General features: G+C 40.3%; 1 protein-coding gene across 2 annotated transcripts in view; it reads right to left on the bottom strand.

The window, feature by feature from the left end:
- KCNMA1 (potassium calcium-activated channel subfamily M alpha 1) overlaps positions 1-20,781 on the bottom strand; it is a 735,999-nt gene that overhangs the window by 155,207 nt on the left and 560,011 nt on the right. For both annotated transcript variants that reach the window (XM_061197119.1, XM_061197100.1), the window contains exon 15: positions 2,042-2,151. In XM_061197119.1, the coding sequence (XP_061053102.1) occupies positions 2,042-2,151 (110 nt within the window). The remainder of the gene's footprint in view (positions 1-2,041; positions 2,152-20,781) is intronic.

Genomic DNA, 20,781 nt, shown 5'->3' with positions numbered 1-20,781 from the left:
AATCTGGCCAGTTTAAGACATCAGGGAGGGGAGGTCCTTCACTAAACCCCTCCTTACAGCAAACTGGAGTCCCTTAGCATTCAGTAGAAATGCAAGTCCCGTGTTGGTTCATCAGATTTTCAAAAGAGGCCAGGAATCTAGTTTTTATGTGAAGAACCACCTTTTTGAAACGTTGGCGACTAACTTTTAAGAAATGAAACACTGTGTAGGACAAATACATGAGTCAAACTGACCCCACAGGTATCCCAGCTGGAACTTCTAGAGGGAGCAGTTCTAACCTTCCAGGTTAACACTCTTAAAATGAACTCACTCAGTTTCCAGAAGCAAAATAAGAGAAGCAGTGGGAAAGAAGGAAGGGGGTGGGGGAGGGACATGGACTGAGGGATTTGCAAGGCAGCACTCATGTTGACACCAATCAAGCCCGGGAGACTCAAAGACAAGGAAGGGGACTTCACATACTCCCCTGCTAATGCCTGAGGTGCCACAGGACTCCTCCAGGAGTTGGCAGTTCTGCTGTGGGCTCAGACCACATCTACACCAGACCTAAGAGGCCTCAATTGCCTTTTTATAGGACCAGCTTCTAATATAAGTCCTGAATCCTCCTGGAATTTTTATCCCAGGCAGGCCACACTCCAAGATAGAGAAAATCCCCTGGGACAGCCTCAGTGTTCCAGGACCCAGTGCCTCTGAATGGTTAACTCCTTTCTATGGCAGAATGAGAAATAGCTCTCAAAGAAAGGAACACATGGGAGTTACAATGGGGCATCCATTTTCAGAAAATAACTCCTTCGGAATCAATTACCTATGCCCTTTTCTGGTCCATTTAGCGTTTAAACTTTCGCTTCGAGACAGGGTGAGAAATCTCAGTAAACAGTCAAACCATTCTGGATTGCTTAGGGTCTGGGCCCAGGGACAGGCAGGGTGCACCTGCTGTGCTCACTGACAGAAGTCACTGACAGGTAAACACCAAGTTACCAAGTGCTCTGGCCCCTCTCTGCTGTGCACGGAACAGCAAACTATGAGACAGAGGAACCCAAGAGCCCCCCAGGACTGTCCTCTTCAGGCCGCCCTTTCCAGAATGTGGGTTTGGTTTGCAGGCAGGCAGACAGCACAAGGGAAGAGCTCTTCTTCCTCAGCCCAGTGAGTTCCCAGATTCCCGTTTCTTCCCAGTTTTTATCAGTGAGACTGAGTTTACCAAATTCTTTGCTACAGTGTCAAAGTATCGGGCTTCATGTTTCAGCATTCCCAGGGAGTCTGTGTTTTCATAGGGACAAAGCCCCTGTTTGACTTACATCCAACATCTGACCTTCTAGGTGGGGAATCTGAGGCATCGTCCTGGTGGAAGTTTCTTGGGGTCTGGGACACCTGGAGCTCCTGACATCATACTCCTTAAATGATCACCTGTTCTACCTCGAGGGGTCATGCAGGCTGGGGCTACCCCTTGCTCAAATCCATCTTGCTGAGCCAGTACAAGGAGACGCTAAGCGTTTTTATTGTTATAACATACCAGTTGTCCATCTCGGGGCTAAACCACTCAGGACTATTTCAAGGCCTCCCTGTGTACATTTGGTTCCACATTGCCTCAGGAAATAGTGAAAGCACTTTGAACAGGGGCTTCTCTGATGTCTTTATGATCTGACTTAATTGAAAGAGATTAAAATTTCTTTCATCAAGGTGCTAGCAAGATTGGGTTTTGCCCTGGTAAAGTCAGAGGCATGGGTTCATGCTACCCTTCATACATGTGTCTACATCATAGGGGCATAATTCAAGATATGCAGGAAAACTGCAGTTCATAATTTAGGTCAAATGATGAATCCAAGCCTGAGATTCTCAGGACTGGAGGGAAAAGAGAGCCAGCAGAAATCCCCAAGGCTGGGGCCATATAATGACCCACCTTCCCCTTCATCACAGAAGGCTGAGCACAGGACACCTGGTAATTGTCGAGTGTCCCCACTGCTGGCCACAGGTGGGGTGCATTTCCTTCAAGAGACACGTTAAATGTTTCTGAAAGCCAAAGAGCATATGGTTAGCGGTCACTTACTCACAAACAGTAGGGAAGGACAGACCCACGAAGGCACTGGAGAGATATTCTGTGTACATTTCATTTGAGACTCCTTCCAAGTAGTATTTCTGCCATGTGTCTTCCTCAATCTAAGGGAGAAGAACACAGGAGAAGGGTTTAAGATAGGATAGTAAAAGGAAAGTGGGGTTACCCCATCTGGCAAACAAATGAATGCACTGGTTGTGTCGCGGCGACCTTCCTGAACAACAAGGAACATACTCCATCACCACGTGAAGCCGTCCATGCCCCTAAGCTCATAGACTAGACGGATGTCCCCTCTAAAGCACCACTTCTTCCTAAACCTGTATGATTTCCAAGAATGTGGAGGCATGGGCACTCATCCACAATCGATAAAAATTTTTGAGAGCAATTTTTAAATTGTTATCAAAATGTACAAAAGTGCATACTCTTTTACACAATTCCATTTAAAGTATTCATAGCAAAGAAACAAGTAGGTAAGTATACACATACACATGTACAAGAACATTCTTCTTGTTCTTAGAACAAGAAATTAGAAATAACCACACATGGTAGGTTTATACCATGGAATACAGGGAAGCAATTAAAAATTATGATGAAAATGTATATATTTTCATAGAGAAATTACCTTAAAAGGCACATTACTAAATAGTGTGTATAGTCTGATCCTATTTTTAAACACCCTATAATTATCTGAATGTTCGTAAAGCCGTAGAAAAATCTAGAAAGCTTTATACCAAAACAGTAACAGTTGTTGTCTCTGAGATGTAGAATGACACTTTTTCTCTATAGATTTCTGCATTGTCTGAAGGCTTCTGCAGTGAGCATATATGTATAACATGAAACAACATATCTATTTCTACTTCAGGGAAAAAGTAGATTTTTCCAACACCACCTTGAATATCACAGAAAGTAAAATGTAGGACTTCCCTGGTGGCGCAATGGTTAAGAATCCGCCTGCCAATGCAGGGGACACGGGTTCGAGCCCTGGTCCGGGAAGATCCCACATGCCGCGGAGCAACTAAGCCCGTGCGCCACAACTACTGAGCCTGCGCTCTAGAGCCCATGAGCCACAACTACTGAAGCCTGTGTGCCACAACTACTGAAGCCTGCGTGCCTAGAGCCTGTGCTCCGCAACAAGAGAAGCCACTGCAATGAGAAGGCCACTTACTGCAAGGAAGAGTAGCCCCTGCTCGCTGCAACTAGAGAAAGCCCGTGCGCAGCAACGAAGACCCAATGCAGCCAAAAATAAATTTAAAAATAAATAAATAAAATAAAATAATTTAAAAAAAAAGTAAAATGTAGTTTCAGAAAGGTCTTAACCAAAATGTCATTAAAATGTTTTTTTTTTTGTTTTTTTGTTTTTGTCATAATTAATCAAGTTCAACTGGTTTTCCCAACAGCCCTCTTCACGCTAGGTATTTCTGGAAAGGTTTTACCTTGGAATCGACCATTTAAAAGTATAAAGTGAAAACAACAAGAACGCCGAGCCCCTCTGGGAGCTTGGGGATGTCATGGATTCCCAAGGCAGGAAGACAGGCAGGCTGTGTGGTCCTTGGTTATCTGTAAGCTGCTGTCTCCCCAGTTCACTTCCACTGGAGGTTAGCTAAGGAGGAGGATGAAAAGGAGCTTCCCAGCCAACTGGAAGTGGCTCTTAATAATGTCCTGTGCTGGTACTGAATTAAAAGGCATCTCGGGACTTCCCCGGTTGTCCAGTGGTAAAGAATCCACCTACCAATGCGGGGGACGCGAGTTCGATCCCTGGTCAGGGAACTAAGATCCCACCTGCTGCAGGGCAACTAAGCCTGCGTGCCACAACTACCGAGCCCGCGCCTCAACTAGAGAGCCTGGGTTTCGCAAACTATAGAGCCCATGCACTCTGGAGCCCTCATGCCACAACTACAGAGCCAACGCACTCTGGATCCTGCACGCCACAACTAGAGAGGGAAAACCCGCATGCCACAACTAGAGAGAGAGTAAAAAAAAAAACAAAACGTGCACGCTGCAACTAGAGAAAAGCCCACATGCCACAACAGAGAACCCGCATGCCGCAACTAACACCAGACACAGCCAAAAAAAAAAAGGCATCTTGCTTATGACCCAATAGTCAGTTAACTGGGGGAAATGAAAGAGACTTGGAAACAGTGGGAAATGCACACCTCCCATCTACTTGGTGATGCTCTAGAATACAAAAGCTAGGAATAATTTAGAAATAAATTGAATGCTCCCTGCTTCTATGCTATGTCTGCTTTGTGTTCTGGCTGGGTTATTAGATTATGTGGGTTAACCTCATTAGTTTGTGCTGCTTCTAACCTACTACCACACGTTAGACACGTGCTATGCAATACTGCGGGGTACGGATTGTTCATCTACAAATTAGTTTTCCCCAGAGTGGGGTCTTTCAAAACAAAAGGACTCAACCTTTTCTACTGCTAAACTTTATGATTTAAAAAATTAACTGCTATGTGTTTAGCTAAGCACAAACTTTCTAATTTCCCCGACTCATAAGATTTCAACTTATTTTTTCAAATAAAAGATATTCTTGACTTCATAAGCAAAGGTTATTAATTCCAACTAATTTGAAGAAAGCTTAGTCTGCATTAGTAAATAGTTTGAAATATATAATATTTGGGGCACTATGTTATCATAATTTTTTATTGGTAAATAGGATAGTATCTGAGGGATTGCCAATTATAAATCCTCATAGTTGAGTTTTATGGGCAAATAGTTTTCTTGAAGTAGAAGAATTCAGCCTATTCTTTTAGCAGGGACATTCCTTTTATAATATGTTGCTTACGTGGCTAATTTAAATATTCCACTTGGCTTTCAAAAATAATGAAAATATGAAGCTTTATCCCAATTATTATTGATTGTTGGTGCTATTCCTCAATTAGTATGATTTTAATTTGGTTCTTTTAGTTATGGTCATTATTTTCATGCCTCTATGTCCTAATGGAACTACTCTTGAGACCAAATTTTATTGTAGGTTTATCACTAAACTTTTTAAGTAGAAATAAATTCTTTTTAGGATACAAATATTATATTCACGTGTCTTTTGAACTTAGCATACATTGTTCATTGATTCATTAATTCAGCAAATATTCTTGAGCATATTCTGTGTCTTATGAGCCATTCTAGTTACTGACTGAATTTTATTTAAACTGGTATTTATTTTCCCATATTTTTCTCTTGCCAGAAAAAGCATCACATATACCTGTCTAAGATATATCTGACGATATATATCTTACTTTTGCTGATTTTTTTCCACATTTCTTTTCCTGCAAGTTTGTGGCTGATCTGAAATGCTTGAGGACTAAAAGTCAAAAAACTGGAAAAAAAAAATGAACAGAACTTTTCTGGAAAGCAAAATGCCTCTTCCACAGACATAGGCAGATGCTCAGATGGTATGTATAATGCGAGATACAGAAGTACTGAACGGACTGTTTAAAAGCTGAGGAGTTTAAATTCATTGTTATAACCCTTTAAGATTTCTACACCTTTAACACAATTTCTCTATTGATAAGTTAACAAATTTATCAGGTTCTGATAAATGTTCACACACACACACACACAAACTTACTGAAAATGATTTAAATGGTAAAATGGTAAATTTTGTTATATGTATTTTACCACAAGTAAATTTTTTTTAAAAAACCAATATGTATAATATAAGGAGAATCAGTAATTATAATGAACACTTACACCCTTTAATCCTTAAGGGCAAGCATGACAAGTTGTGGCAGAACCATGACAGGAACAAGTTATCACATCAGGAGAGTCAGGGATACAGCACCCAGCCTTATGACACTATAATGTGTCACAAACTCAGACAACAGAACCTCCATCTTCATCCCGAGGCAAGGGCTTCAATTACCCCTTCTTATCAAAGTTTCCCTTTCTAAGTCTCAAGCATGGCACCTTTCACTTATTTTGAAAAAAGCAAAAGCAAAATACACATTCCTTTTAGTTTTGTTAGCCGTAATCAAATACATTCTTAGGAAAGGAAAAATTAGTATAAAATACAATATGTTGAGTTTAAAACACTTGACAGTGAACAAAGAGATCTAGAGACGGTAGAATGAGTTACTGTCATTATAAGTCCCCTTTAACAGAGGCACAGAGAGGTTCTGTAACCCACTAAAGGTTACAAAGCCAATGAGTCGTACAAACAGGATTCAGAGTTCATACTGTTAACCACCCACCATATTATCTCTTGCTAGAGATTGACAGGGTAAATATATAGAGAAGCAGTGGTGCTAGGATTTTGGGGAGCTTGGAGGGTTTGCGGAATATAAGTACCTAAGAGAAAAAGCTCCTCAAGAACGCAAGATCTTAAACCCTGGAGCCCCTGACTTTGTGAGAAGTCAGCGAGAAGTAATATTGATTTTAAGTCGAGCTGAAAGGAGAGTTCAGACCTCCTCTCAGAGCACGACGGCATCATTTCTATTCTATAAAATGGAACCATCCCAGCCTACAACTTCTTGCCTAAAATAGTACATGCTGTTCTCCACATTTGTGTTGTCGAAATATTTTTAACTGTAATGTGAATACACACTTCCCAGCAGAAAAATGAAAGAATGGGACCAAAATGACTTAGGGAAAGGTGCCAAAATTAATTTGCCAGCCATTCAACAATCAGTCAAAGGCAAAGCATTTCCTGAGGCAGCAATTTCTCCTCTGGCTGTCACATCAAACTCCCGCTGCTTCAGAAGAGCACCTAGCAAAAATGAGCAGGTGATGTGCTCCGGGTCCTTATTCATCAACCACTCGCAGATCTTCAGTGAGAAAAGAGATCTGAGCCGTGGGGCTCGCTCGTCCACACTTCTCATGGTCTTATTTATCTGCCCTTCATTATCTAATTTTTCAACCAGTCTAGTTCAATCCCTTAAGTAAACGGTTGTACACCAATCTGGGGGCCGATGGCTCCACCACCAAAGGCACCATCAAACTGGAAACATCAGCCTTGGCTCTGGGGGAAGTAACACCTTCTTGCTCCCAGATTTTGCATGTGTTACTAACGGTGGGTCAGGAACGACACCTTTTATATTTTATGCTTTCTCTGATTAGGGTGAAACTGTGTTTCTCTAACGCTAACAGCCCAGTGAATGTGAAAAATCAACCATCCCAGCTGCGGTATGTTACAATCACTGTGATTTCTGTTTCCAGCAAAGAGTCTGAATAACTGTGTTGATTACAGCCAAATAATTTTGCAGAAGTCCATCCCTACCTCCAGAGTCGTATAAATAATTCCAAAGACTATCATATACCAATTCTTATTTAATTGAAAACAAGTACATTGTTTTAATCCAAATATACGTTATGTTGTGCACATCAAATATAATGAACTAAGAGGAAATTATAAAAATCAATGACCATTATGTTAATAGCTGCAATAAGAAGAGGTGAGTTGTAACATACACACCAGCATTGCCCAAAACTGGTAGTAGAAGACTATTTATTGTAATAGCAGGTATTTATTACATTTATGATTCTTTAAAAATCTATCCAAATTCTCGATATTCTTGCTCTAAAGGATGTATAGTTTTAAACCATAAAAGTCCTTAATTAGAATCAATTAGCTACAGCTGAATGAATATTTGTACATATAAATTACACAATACATTGTCACTGTCCTTTGTAATGTGACCGTCTAAAACAGAGCGCACTGACAGGAACTGGCTGATGTATCTGAGATTCCACAAAAACATATTTACGCCCACAAGAAACAGAGAACACCCACAGAATGTGTCAAGTTCTTAATTACAGTAATAAACATGGAATCAGCATCGATGGGCTCTAGGGTGACGACAGTGTGGGCTGGTCACTAAAATGAGTGGGGTCCTTTATCCCCATCCCTCAACGGCATGCTCTGCCACTGGGAAAAATTTGATTCAATGTTGCATCCAATCATTTCTTGCTGGAAAGAACAATGCTAAGGACAACTGATTGTTAAGAAGACTTTATCACTGACCCAGTTCCTGGATTCTCTCTCTCCTCCTTTATTTCCCTCTATGTTCCAATGTTAACAAACTTGCCGCAGTTTTTACCACGAGTGGGCATGCGGCTCTTTCCCCCTCTCTTCCTCGCCTCAACATAAACTCGTAGAATTAAAAAACAAAACGTTTGAGTCTTGCTAGCTTAGCTCCTCACGAGTGCCAGAACAGAGAAAGCCTCGCTGCACAGCTTTCTGGGGGGTGGAGGAAACTGGTGATAAAGTTGAAAACAAAGGAAAGAAACAGAAGAGATGGGAAACCAACAGTGATTTGCACCTTTTCAGAATATACCTCTTCAAAAAAAAAAAAAAGAATATATCTCTTCTCTGTGCCAAATTGCATATCAACGCTGTCCTTCTTGGATGTGGACTCAGGTCGGCTGTCCTTCTGAGAGCAGCATTGGATTTCAGGGACTCCATAACGATTTGGCATACCACAATTATGGCCTATTTCAGATTGTATTTTCCAGAATGTGAGAATAGAACGAAAGGATCTCAGATTTTTCCAAAGGCTTTGGGACAATGTCAATTAAAACACATTATTTGGAATTTGATGGAATGCAAGATAACTGGTTGCTTCAGCACTGAACGAATAAATAAACAACTCCAAAGATTAATTCTGGGGTGGACTTCCACTGAATCTCTTATTCCCAGACTAGTGGGCTGCAGGCTATCAAATGAGATTTCTTCCATCAAGCGTTATGAAGAAAAAGATCAGCCCACATGAAGTGTTCAGAGAGAGATCAACAGACCACACCACATGCAAAAAGAGTTAGCAGACAGGGCATTTTCCCCCCTGCTATGTTACCCCAACTTAGGTTACTTCTGAAAACACAGAATGCCAGAGGAACTGAAGTTAAAGGAAGGGTTAACAGAAAGAGTGATATGAGAACTTTTAAAAATAATTATAATTTATAAATTATTTCAGAAAGTGTGGCCTATGTGGCAGGAAATTGGTAATTTTTTTAATACGTAGGTAGGTTGTTCTACCCTTTTCTTTTTTTCCTCTCCAATGTAGAAAAGGTATTTATGCTTAAGTGTTGCCAGGCCTTTTTAAAGATGGGCCTATTCACTATCTGTCCAAATAGGACTTTGGTTTTGCAATCTTGATAATAGTTAAGAACATTCTCACTTGTGCTTCAAATAATAAGGTTCTTAAAATACTACTAAAAATAATTCTCATCTGGGTAGGGCAAGCAGCAAGTAAGTGTTCTCAAGCAGACGCCTGCCAAGCAATCCTCAGGAGAACAATTCAGTCCCTGGCAGGCAGGATTTTCCAGAACAGAGCTTCTCAACCCATTTGGGGTGAGAGACCAGGGTTTTGTTTTTATTTCTAGTATCCATCGTTTTGCAGACTCAAACTTCTGCAAAATCTAACAGAAATGATTTCCAAAAAAAAAAAAAAAAGAACATAGACAAGACATGCAAAATACAAGTCCAAAATTTCTATCATTAGATTCAACCAATATAAAATTAATCTGTCAAATTGCTCTAAAAGTTCCTAAGCATTCCTCTCATTTTCTGTACTTGCCACTTCGTGGATGAGTAGCAAACAGTTCATGGCACCCATCCATGGACTGCATTTGCAGCTGTGCTGGTCCTACTCTATCTTACAAACCTTACTTCTCACAATTTCCCCCAAATTCCAGTAAAGTAGGATTATTCCCAACTAAGATTTCCCAAAGTAGCCTCGACAGAACTTATTAACAGGTGTCACCTTGAACATAAGAGAGTGAAGAGGGAGTTCTATGGTGTCCCCATTAAAATATAGGTTTTTTGAAGGCAGAAAAATTCACCTGAGTCTCCAGAGCCTGGAACAGTGCATGGAACATAGCAGTAGCTCAATATTTGTTGAATGGATGAAATACATTTGGGAAGTGCTGGATTTCACAAAGCCAAACTGGGGAGTTTTTTAGTGCAACTCAGAGTATTTCACATGTTACTATGAATTGTAAATCTCCAAAGGGGCAACATGGTACTAAGTCACAGAATCCTTTATTTCAAGGAGCAGCTCATGGAGACCAGCAATGCTATTCTGAAAACTTCCTCCCTCTAATCTCCCCACCACTTCGTTTCCCTCATCCTACTGTCAGAAATCTCTCTGTGGCCATTTTCAGCTGTCAAGATCCAACTCTACCTATAAAGTTCCCATCGTATGCCACCTCGTCTGTGAGGACTTTCCTCATTTCCCCGAACTGATGTGCTCTGCCCTGCCTTAATGGGAACACAAATCGTGCCCACCTCTGGTGAGCTTGGGAGGGCTAAAAGAGATAATGGACAAAGAATGCTTAGAACATTCCCTGGATGGCAGTACACACTCAGTATGCATTAGTTGTCATTAGCTACCGTCATAGTATCTGAGTCTCCTAACATCTGACAAGACCTAAAATAAAGTGGAATTTTGGAACACGAGACCCTCCCTTAGGCATTCAACTTTGTATCTTCTAGAACCAGCAGCATACTACCTTATGAGGTGCTTATAAGAGGTGCTTAATTAATATTTGTTGAATTGAACCGAGCAAGACAAAACTGGAGAAAGAGACACAAAGAAACGAGCACAATTTTTCCAGGCATCTAATCACAAGTCAGTGCTGCTAACTTCATAGCATTTAGTGTTGACCGTGAAAGGAACCAATTTCTGCCCCCCGAATGCTGAAAAATTCTGCGTTCTTGGCATCTCACAGGGAACGTGTAGAGTCGGGTGATTTTTAAACTTCCCAGAACACTTCCTACTGAGCAGTACATTTCTGGGAAACTCTGTCATCACAGAACATCTTGGGCTACTTAGCAAGTAGCTTATGGTTTTCTAAATTCTAGATCCAATACCTTGGAGGCTGGAATTTGAAAGAAGGGACTCTCAGGAACTGGTGTATTTGCCAATCTAACAGAAGTCCTACCTCTTACTAGCTGGGAGTCCCACCGCACTCCCTGCAGAAAGGAGCCCCCTTTGCTCCGTCTCATGACTATGCTTTCTTTCCCATGTGACCTAGCCCTCTATCTTCTGGATTGCACTCTTTTGAATTCCAATGTAGGGTCAAATAACAATTCAACAGGAAATAGACTGAGCCCAGCAAAGGCTGCATTTGGCAATTCCATTACTCCTAAATTCTAAAATTGAGACCAAAAACAACTGTTTGCTATTAACTAATTAAGAACTGGGAGAAAAAGAAAGGAGTTAGATAGAAAGGCATTTGAATCAGCACGGGAATTATGAGGTTGCTTTTGATAAGACAAACTGTTAGAGAATTACCTATGCGTTTGCAAAATCTTCAACATTTTAGACAGTTTGGGGAGAATCCCACTGCATCCACTGAAGTTAACACAGGATAGTTTCTCACCAGTGGGCATGTCTAAGGCTGTGAGTCCAGTGCTTCCCAAACTCTGAAGAGCATGTGAATCACCCAAGGGTGTTAGTAAAATGTGTTTTCTGTAGTCCTGGGGTGGGGTCTAAGATTCTGCATTTCTAACAAGCTCCCAGGCAACATAAATACTCCCCAAACATGGACCACACGTACAGTAGCAAAGGTATTCCCAAAGAGAGTGAAGAACATGGAACAAGTATTCTCTTTGAGGACCATGCCTTTGAGGACCAGAGAATCAATCATGGCCCAAAGGATTTGAATAAGAGATGAAAAAGGATGCTTTCTACGAGTATCACTAAATATTGGAGCCAGTTACAGAGAAAGCCTGTGGATAATTAAGCACAAGATGGGTATCCCAGTGTTTGGGTTGCTGTGATAATTAGTCTAAACAATATTTCAGGGATCCAGATTTATCTACCTAGTCTCTCTCCATTGATCCAATGACCCCGATAATAACTTAGTCTCCACTTCAATGTGGGCTGTGTAAAGAGAGAACAATGACACAGCTATATTTAATTCAATTAAAATTAAAGTTTCAGAAAATGGCTCCTATTTGTATCCCTAATTTCTGTTTAACTTTTCCATTTTAGGACACAGTGTTGAGTGTGAGGACAAAAATGTTTGCCAACTCAGTCCTATTTTAGTGACAGCAGATTCTGGATACTTATGTCTCGTATCGCTGTACAATACGGCCTAATAAAGTCGAGCCAAAGAGACTAGATTTCATTTCAGAGCAAAGGGTTTCAGCCATAAACTTTTGCTTTTTGGCTGAACAGAACCATTCAAGCCGCAAGCATAAATTCTGCTAGTTTTAGGTATCAGGGTGATTGGGAAGCCAAATGGGCTATTTGTGGGCCAGGTACCCAAGGTAGAGGCACCCGCTTTATTGTGTATTCACTGTTACCTGGAAAAATCTCTTGCCAGCTAGAGAATATTTTCACAGGAAGTTAGAAATGACTTGAAATTCCCCTCTGCGGCTTCCAAGAGTGGATTTCAGGCCTCGTCAAAATGACATTTGGTTCAGAGACCGAAAGGGGACAGCTTATAAATTGCTGAGGTATTTAGCTGGCCTTAGCAGTTTCTGTTTAAGAGGGGCCATGATCCTGAGTGCAGCAGCAATGTAGGAAGTACCAAAGCACATGCAGCCTCTGGGTTCAAATCCCAGCCTCATTGAACGTCCCTGGGCCAGTTGTATAACCTCTCCAAGCCTCAATCCCCTCACCTGCAAAATGAGAGCAACGGTAGTACCTACTTCCTAGGAAGACAGATGAAATGAGGTGATCCATGTAAAACACCTAACATAGTGCCTGGCAAATAGCTAATGTTTTCTGAGTGCTTCCTATGTGATAGGTGCTTTGGCAGCTTAATCATACTAAAAGATGGCACTTACTGAGTGTGTACCCTGTAGATGTTCTATAAATGCTCTATCATAAATAATGAGTGTTGGTGATGGTGATGGTGATTATGAAGACATCTCTACTACTCGCACAAGGGAACATAGCCAGTTAGACGTTGGGCCAGTGATTCATGGCTTCCTATTGCTTAGCTGCTACTGGAAAAACCTGGAACATCACTAATCAACAAATGATCCTGACTGAGGAGGAAAACTAATAGCTTGAGTTTATCCCTAAAAGACAGCAGTGTTCCCTGGAGGTCCTCCCTCCCCCTCCCCTTCCCTAGTGGCCAGCAAGTTCACTCTGAATAGATAGGATGATAAGAGAGAAGTTAGGTATTTGGAGGAACTGACTGTCTCCCCAAATAGGAGAAAGGTCATACGTGGACATAAAGACCCAGCCTGGTCTCCTGAAAGGAGCCCTGAGACAAAAAGACCCTGATGGGTAGACTGGATTAGCTACTTCCAATTTCTGGGCTTGACTCTTGCCCACATCCCTCCAGTGGAGACTCACTAGATTCTACTTTCATCTTTCATCCTCCCTCCTAGAAAATGGCTTTCCTCTTTGTTTCCTCTTTGTTTGCCAGGTATCAGTTCAGACTGATTCTGAACTGATACCTGGCACATCCTTGGTCCACCAGAAAGGCATGCTAATACTCTGATGTTTGTTCAAACATTATTATTATTTTTTTTTAATGAAATGTTTTAAGGGCTTTCTATTTTTTTTTTTAATTAATTAATTTATTTATTTTTGGCTGTGTTGGGTCTTCGCTTCTGTGCAAGGGCCTTCTCCAGTTGCGGCAAGCGGGGGCCACTCTTCATCGCAGTGTGCGGGCCTCTCACTATCACGGCCTCTCCCGTTGCGGAGCACAGGCTCCAGACGCGCAGGCTCAGTAGTTGTGGTTCACGGGCCTAGTTGCTCCGCGGCATGTGGGATCTTCCCAGACCAGGGCTCGAACCCGTGTCCCCTGCATTAGCAGGCAGATTCTCAACCACTGCGCCACCAGGGAAGCCCCAAACATTACTTTTAAAAGTACTTGTTTAACTTGTATTTGGAGTAGAGGCTGAGTGCTGGGTGGGGATGAAAGAGAGAAGAATGACCACAGGTCAGAGCCCTCAGCCTCTGTTGCCCTCAGCAATTCAATCCTGGTCCCAATTTTGCATACTCCTCTCAGCAAAAGAAAAGCCTTGCAATTAAGTGGATGCGACTTTTTAGAAGGCAAATTAGAAAATATCTGTTGTTACTTGAACGTGGAGTAACATGTTCAAGGGAACTCATCCCTCCTATCCCAAAGAGTTTACCAAAGTATTCCGTCCAACCACAAACTGTGTGCCTCCTGAGAAGAGTTCTGGAAGGCACATTTCCTCCTTCTTGTTGCATTTCTTGGAAGATTTTAGCCCTTGTTATAGTTCAGTATTCCCAGAAAACTGCCAGGATGGTATCCTACAGTTGGTATAAGATGAGAAGAAAGAGAAGACGTGTGATAATCCTGCTTGGTCAAGGAGAGGTCTCTCTGTTCCTGTGCCCATTGGTTCTATGAGCAAGTTCAAGTCCATAGTATATATCAATCCTCCAAGCAGGACCCGGGAGGTCACTACGCTCTCTGAGTTCTCCACAGGTAACACAGTCCAGCACACAGCTGTTCTCCTTCCAGGCACTGCCATTGCAGGGTTCTGTCCTGGGCAGGGCTGCACTTGCTAGCTGGGCATTCATTATGTATGGAAAAGAATAGCCAGCAAATCTCCATTCACTGAGAGGCCTGGGAAAAGCCAGACAGGGGCATCCAGGTTTCAACTGTACATGCAGGTAAAATCTAGCTGTGGGGGTAGGGGATGGGTTTCTGACAGAAAGGTTGAGGGACCCAGTGTCACTTAGGCTGATGAACAATGCTGCTGCCCTAGAAAATGCACTCAGGCAGAAAATTCTACTAATTCTGTATCTCACCACAGAGTTCCAGGGACCTGCCCCAATATCAGTCATTTACAAAGACTTTGGCAACACAAAAGTGTAAGCAGTATAGGGAGGGATGCCTTTACACCACCCTAGAGAGTGGCTTTAGATTAGGTTCATCCCTCTGTGTTCCCCCATGAGTGACCCAATCCTAATCCAGTGTCAGATCTCATCACAAATAGAAACCCAAACAGTACCACCAACCCCTAAGGAACAAGAAGGGGGTGACGTACCGTCATGTACTGGTAATCTTTCCAACAACCTGCTAGGCTCTTCCACTTTTTACTGTGGGTGAATATGAAGCTCAGAAAGCTTGAGCAAGCAGTGCGAGGTCTTACAACAAATCACGTCCTAATTCAGAGGCTTACAACATACCCCCAACCCCAGCGTTCTGCCCACTGCACAGCTCCACAACTCCCCTCGCACTTCACGAGTGAGGGAGAACAGGAAGGGTGAGGCTGTGCTGGCACATCTGAATAACACAGTGTTCCATGGATATATCTGGACAGGGGGACACCATCCAAGATCTTTGGATGATCAAGTCTAATACCTAATCCAAATTCTGAAAGAGGTACCAAATATTCCTCTTTCACTGATTCTTTCTTCACTAGTCCATTTAAGGAGAAGAAAAAATACCCAACCATTAAAATAAATGGCCTTCTCACTGCCAAACTTTAGCTGAAACAGGAAACCAATAGAAACTCCTTAAGAAATGATATTTATTTTGTCAGCCTAGGAAAAAAAGGAGAAACTAATTAAATCCATTGTCCTAAAAAGCAACACCATAAATATGGAGGCTAGGCATAAACATAGACTTCTCTTTGCAGACTGACCACAACAAAGAGCTTCTGCACCCCAAGGTCAGTGGGCATAGAGCTGTATGTTAGTTTTTGGTGGGCAGAGATACTCTACCTGCTGACATGGTATGGGGGAAAGGGAGGAAGTGATATCTCTCACTTATATAATGTCAATTAATTCCATCCGCTTCCCAGCCTACTTCCCATCCCCTAGTGTACACAAAGCACAGCATCAAGGCAGGCAGGACACCTGTATTTCTTAGTACTTGAAACCCTAATCAGTGGGCCTGCATCACTCGTGCTACCGTGGGATACATGTGGCAGCTGATAAAAACTACAAAAATTATACCCAGTTGAAAGGTTTTATTGCATGCCATTTTTCAAGATGGCAGATGGATGCCTAAATTGATCTCAGCGTCATTTTACAGGTGTCCCAAAGTTTCTCTAAATCAGCCAAATGAGTCAGAAGTGGAAACAGTCACCTCCCATTGTTCTGCCAGGAGATGCACAGGATTCCACAGTAATGTAGCTTGCCAGGTTACATTATTCATAGTCTCTGATGAAAAGGTGGATTACCTCAAACTCACCCCAAAGAGAGTGATTATTGAATACGCTAAAAGGACATGATGATGATGACACTGCCTTAGAGGCAATATTCTCCCTGGTCCAGCTATAAAGGACAAACAGAATACTGTTTCTAAAGTGATATCTGGTTTTCGGGCTCCGGATAAAATAGAATAAGGACACTCCACCCTGTGTCTTTCATTGATTGCATCTATTAAACTTGGACAAAATGCATGGAGCAGCTATTTGAAGTCTCTGAGACAAACGGTAGCAAACAGATTAGGGAAAATGACCAGAATTGGAAGTACCACCAAATCAGCAGTGAGTTTACCATTGTTTTTGCTCTGGTATCCTCTAACCTGACTTTGAGGAAGCCCAGAATCTGTAAATGAAGACAAGAATGTGGAAAGACAAAGCCCCAAGAGAAGCTCTCATTCTGGCTCAAAGACTGGTAGAGGCAATTCCTAACACTCAGAGACAATAGGGAAATCATGGTTTGGGTTCTTTTTTCTTTTCTTCTCTTTTCTTGCACCTCCACCCCTAAGGCACCCAGTGCCGGCAGTAGCAGCAGTGGCAATGGGAGATAAAAGGAGGTAGGAGAAACTTTTCTGGCTAGAGGGTCTGAGGTCCAAAGAGAGTGAGGCAAAGCCCTATTGTTTTTTGTCTCTCTTTGTCCTCCCACTGGTTTGCCCAGGTGAGGACACGGTAGCAGAAAGTGTATAACAAACCAGGGTAGCTAAAGCCCCAGCTTTCTGGTCAGAGGATAAAAAGGAAAACCCTATGGACGCTCAAATTCCCCTGGAGATCACAGAGAAAGAGGACTTAAGAAAGGAGTCCCTTACAATTACTTATGAACTCCTGGGCTCAGCCTGAGCTGTGCAAGGATGAAACTGACCCTACACAGCATATATAGATTTTTGAGGACTAAAGCATAATATAAACTACCACCCAGTTTGAGATTGGTGTGGGACAGATCCAAATAGCACTGCCAATGTTTTGAAAATTCAACTCATATTGGAATTACAACCCATAGAAGCTTGGCCAGAATCTCAGTCTAAAATAAAACAGGTCATTACATGTCACAATAAAATTATCAATGTGTTTGCAAGTTTTAAACAAGACCCAGAATTTCATAATAAAAAAACAAAGTGTCGAGAATACAATAAAAAAAGTACTTGGCACATGAATAACTAAAAAAATGAATCTCATCTTGCATCCAATGCCTACATGGCACATATATTAGAATTATCTAACAAGAGCCTAAAGTAGCTATTATAAAATGTTCCAATAACTAAGAGAGAACACTTTTGTAAAGAATTAAAAGACAGAAAGTCTTAGTAAAGAAACAAGTTAAAAATAATTACATGAAAATTCTAGAATTGAAAAATATAATAACTAGCACACTCAGTGGATAGGCTCAATAACAGGATGGAGATGAAAAAGGGAAGAATCAATAAACCTTAAGCTAGAGCAATATAAATTGTACAATTTGAACAACAAAGAAAAAATATTGAAAAAAAATGAATAGAGCCGCAGGGCCCTGTGGTATATTCAAAAGTCCAACATTTGTGTCATAGGAATTCCAGAAGGAGAGGAGAAAGAGTATGGTACAGAAAATATATATGAGGAAATAATGAATGAAAACTTCCCAAATTCTATCAAAGATGAACCTAGAGATTCAAGAATCTCAGGCCCAACAGAATAAACCCAAAGAAATAATGCTTAAACTCAGTGTAATCAGATGAGAGAAAACTAAAGTCAAAAAGAAAATCTTGAAAGTAACCAGAGAAAAATGACTCATTACTTACAGGTTAACAATTCAAATGACTATAGATTTCTCACCTGAAACAATGGAGGCAAGAAGGAAGTGAAACAACATACTTAAAGTACTGAAAGAAAAGATTAGTCAACCCAGAATTCTGTACCCACCAAAAATGTCCTTCAGGAATGAAGATGAAATAAAGACATGTCAGAAGAAGGAAAATTGTATTTGTTGCCAACAGACTGATCTAAAGGAATTGCTAAAGGAAGTTGTTCAGACAGAATGGAAATGATTCCAAAAGATAGAACATCAGGAATGAAGAGAGAACAACAGAGATGGGAAATATCAGAATAAATATAAAAGACTATACTTCTCTTGAGTTCTTTAAAATACGTTTGATGACGGAAAAGAAAAAGTTATAGCATTGTCTGATGGCGTTTTCAACAACACAAGTACAACAAAAAATGGGGAGGGTAAAGAGACCTATAGGTTGGCAAGTTTCTATATTACGCTGGTGAATCACTGAATCTAAGTAGACTTGGAAAGTTAAGTAGGTACATTACAATCCCAAGGGCAATCAGTTAAAAGACTACATAAAGTTATATAATAAGAAACACTATAAATGAAATGAAATCTAAAAATATTCAAAATAACCCAAAAGAAGAAAATAAAGAGGAAAGAGGAGAACTAAAACAGAGAAAATCGACAGAAAACAAATAAAATATTAGATATAATCCAAACATATCTATAATTACATTTTATATAAATGGTCTAGTACACCTTTTAACGAATGGAGATTCACAGAATAATTTTTTTAATTGACCCAACTATAAGCTGGCTATAAGGAAATCACTTAGAATTTAAAGATATATTTTTAGTTTGGTTCAAACAAAAAAATCATGAGAATAGATACATTTTTTTTCATGAAAACACTAATCAAAAAGAAATATTGAGTGGGTCTATTAAATCAGATCTGAAGTCTACCAGATTTCAGAACAAAGAAAATTGCCAAAGATATTAGGGACAATATATAATGACAAAAAGTTCAGTTCATCAAGAAAATGCAACAATCCAAACATATATATCCTCAGCAGAGTTTCAAAATTCACAAAGCAAAATTTTATAGAACTAAAATAAACAAATCCATAATTATAGTTGGAGACTCAGCACTCATCTCATTGTAATGGGTAGAACTAGTAGACATAAAATCAGCAAGGGTATAGAACTGAACACCATCCACCAACTGGCCCTAATGAACATTTATAGAACACTCTACCCAACAATATATCAGGATATATATTCTTTTTAAGCTCACATGGAACATTCACCAAGATAGATTGTATAAAACACACTAACAGGGCTTCCCTGGTGGCGCAGTGGTTAAGAATCCGCCTGCCAATGCAGGGAACATGGGTTCAGGCCCTGGTCCGGTAAGATCCCACATGCTGCGGAGCAACTAAACCCGTGCGCCACAACTACTGAGCCTGTGCTCTAGAGCCCATGCTCTGCAACAAGAGAAGCCACCGCAATGACAAGCCCGCGCACCACAACAAAGGGTAGCCCCCGCTCACCGCAACTAGAGAAAGCCCATGCGCAGCAACAAAGACCCAATGCACCCAAAAATAAAATAAATAAAATTAAAACACACTAACAAATTTAAAAGAAGTGAAATCATACAAAGTAGGTTCTCTTACCATAATGGAATCAGACCACGAATAAATAATAGAAATATAAGAGGAATATCTCTAAATACTTGGAAATTAAGCAACACACATTTAAATAACCCGTGGGTCAAAGAAGTCTCAAATGGAATTATCAAATATTTTTAACTAAATGAAAAAGAAAATACAACATTTCAAAAATTCTGCAATGCACCTAAAGCAGTGCTTAGAAGGAAATATATAGCATTAAATGCTTATATTAAAAAAGAAAAGTATCAAATCAATAACCTAAGCTTCATTTAAGAAGCTAGAAGAGTAAAATAAACCCAAAGTAAGCAGAAAGAAAACAGAAAAAGAAAGAAAATAATGCAACCAAAAAACTTTGAAAAGATCAGCAAAATTTACATGTATAAGACTGACAAAAAATGAAAAAAAAAGGAAGGGAAGGAGGGAGACACAAATCAAAAAATCAAGGATGAGAGAGAGGTTATCATTACAGACCCTGCAGACATTAGATAGGCAATAATAGAAAACTACAAACAACTTACATACATCAATTGAACAGCTCAAATAAATTAGACTAATTCCTAAATTTTTCAAAAACCTCAAACTGCGGCAACTCACTCAGGATTAAATAAATAACCTAAATAGACTTATGGCTATTAAAGAAATTAAATTAGTCTTTAAAAACCTTTGGGAAAAGAAATTGAGGCCCAGATCATTTCACTAGTGAATTCTACTAAACATTTAAGGAAAAAATAACACCAATTCTACACAATCACTTCCAGAAAATAGAAGGGAAAGACTTCCCAACTCATTTTACGAAGTCAACTTTACCCTGATATTAAAGCCAGACAAAGACAGTGTAAGAAATCTATAGAACAGTATCTACTCACAAACACAGACATAAAAAATCTTCACAAACATATTAGCAAATCAAATCTATATATCTACCTATAAATATATATATATATATATATATACACACATATATATATATAGAGAGAGAGAGAGAGAGAGAGAAATAGATATAAATAAATCACACTATGACCAAGTGGGGTCTATCTGGGAATGCACAGTGGCTGGTTCAATATTCTCAAATCAGTCAATGTAATCCACCATATTAACAGTGTAAAGAACAAAAACAACATGATTATATGAATTGAATCAGAAAAAGCATTTGGCAAAACTCAAAATCCATTCACAATAAAAACTCTCATCAAATTATTAATAGAAAAGAACTTCCTCAACCTCAGAA

Source organism: Eubalaena glacialis, chromosome 1 (genome assembly GCF_028564815.1).
Source record: "Eubalaena glacialis isolate mEubGla1 chromosome 1, mEubGla1.1.hap2.+ XY, whole genome shotgun sequence".
Taxonomy (NCBI): domain Eukaryota; kingdom Metazoa; phylum Chordata; class Mammalia; order Artiodactyla; family Balaenidae; genus Eubalaena; species Eubalaena glacialis.
The sequence above is the reverse complement of the archived record's forward strand: the minus strand, read 5'-3'. Positions and strand labels throughout refer to the sequence as shown.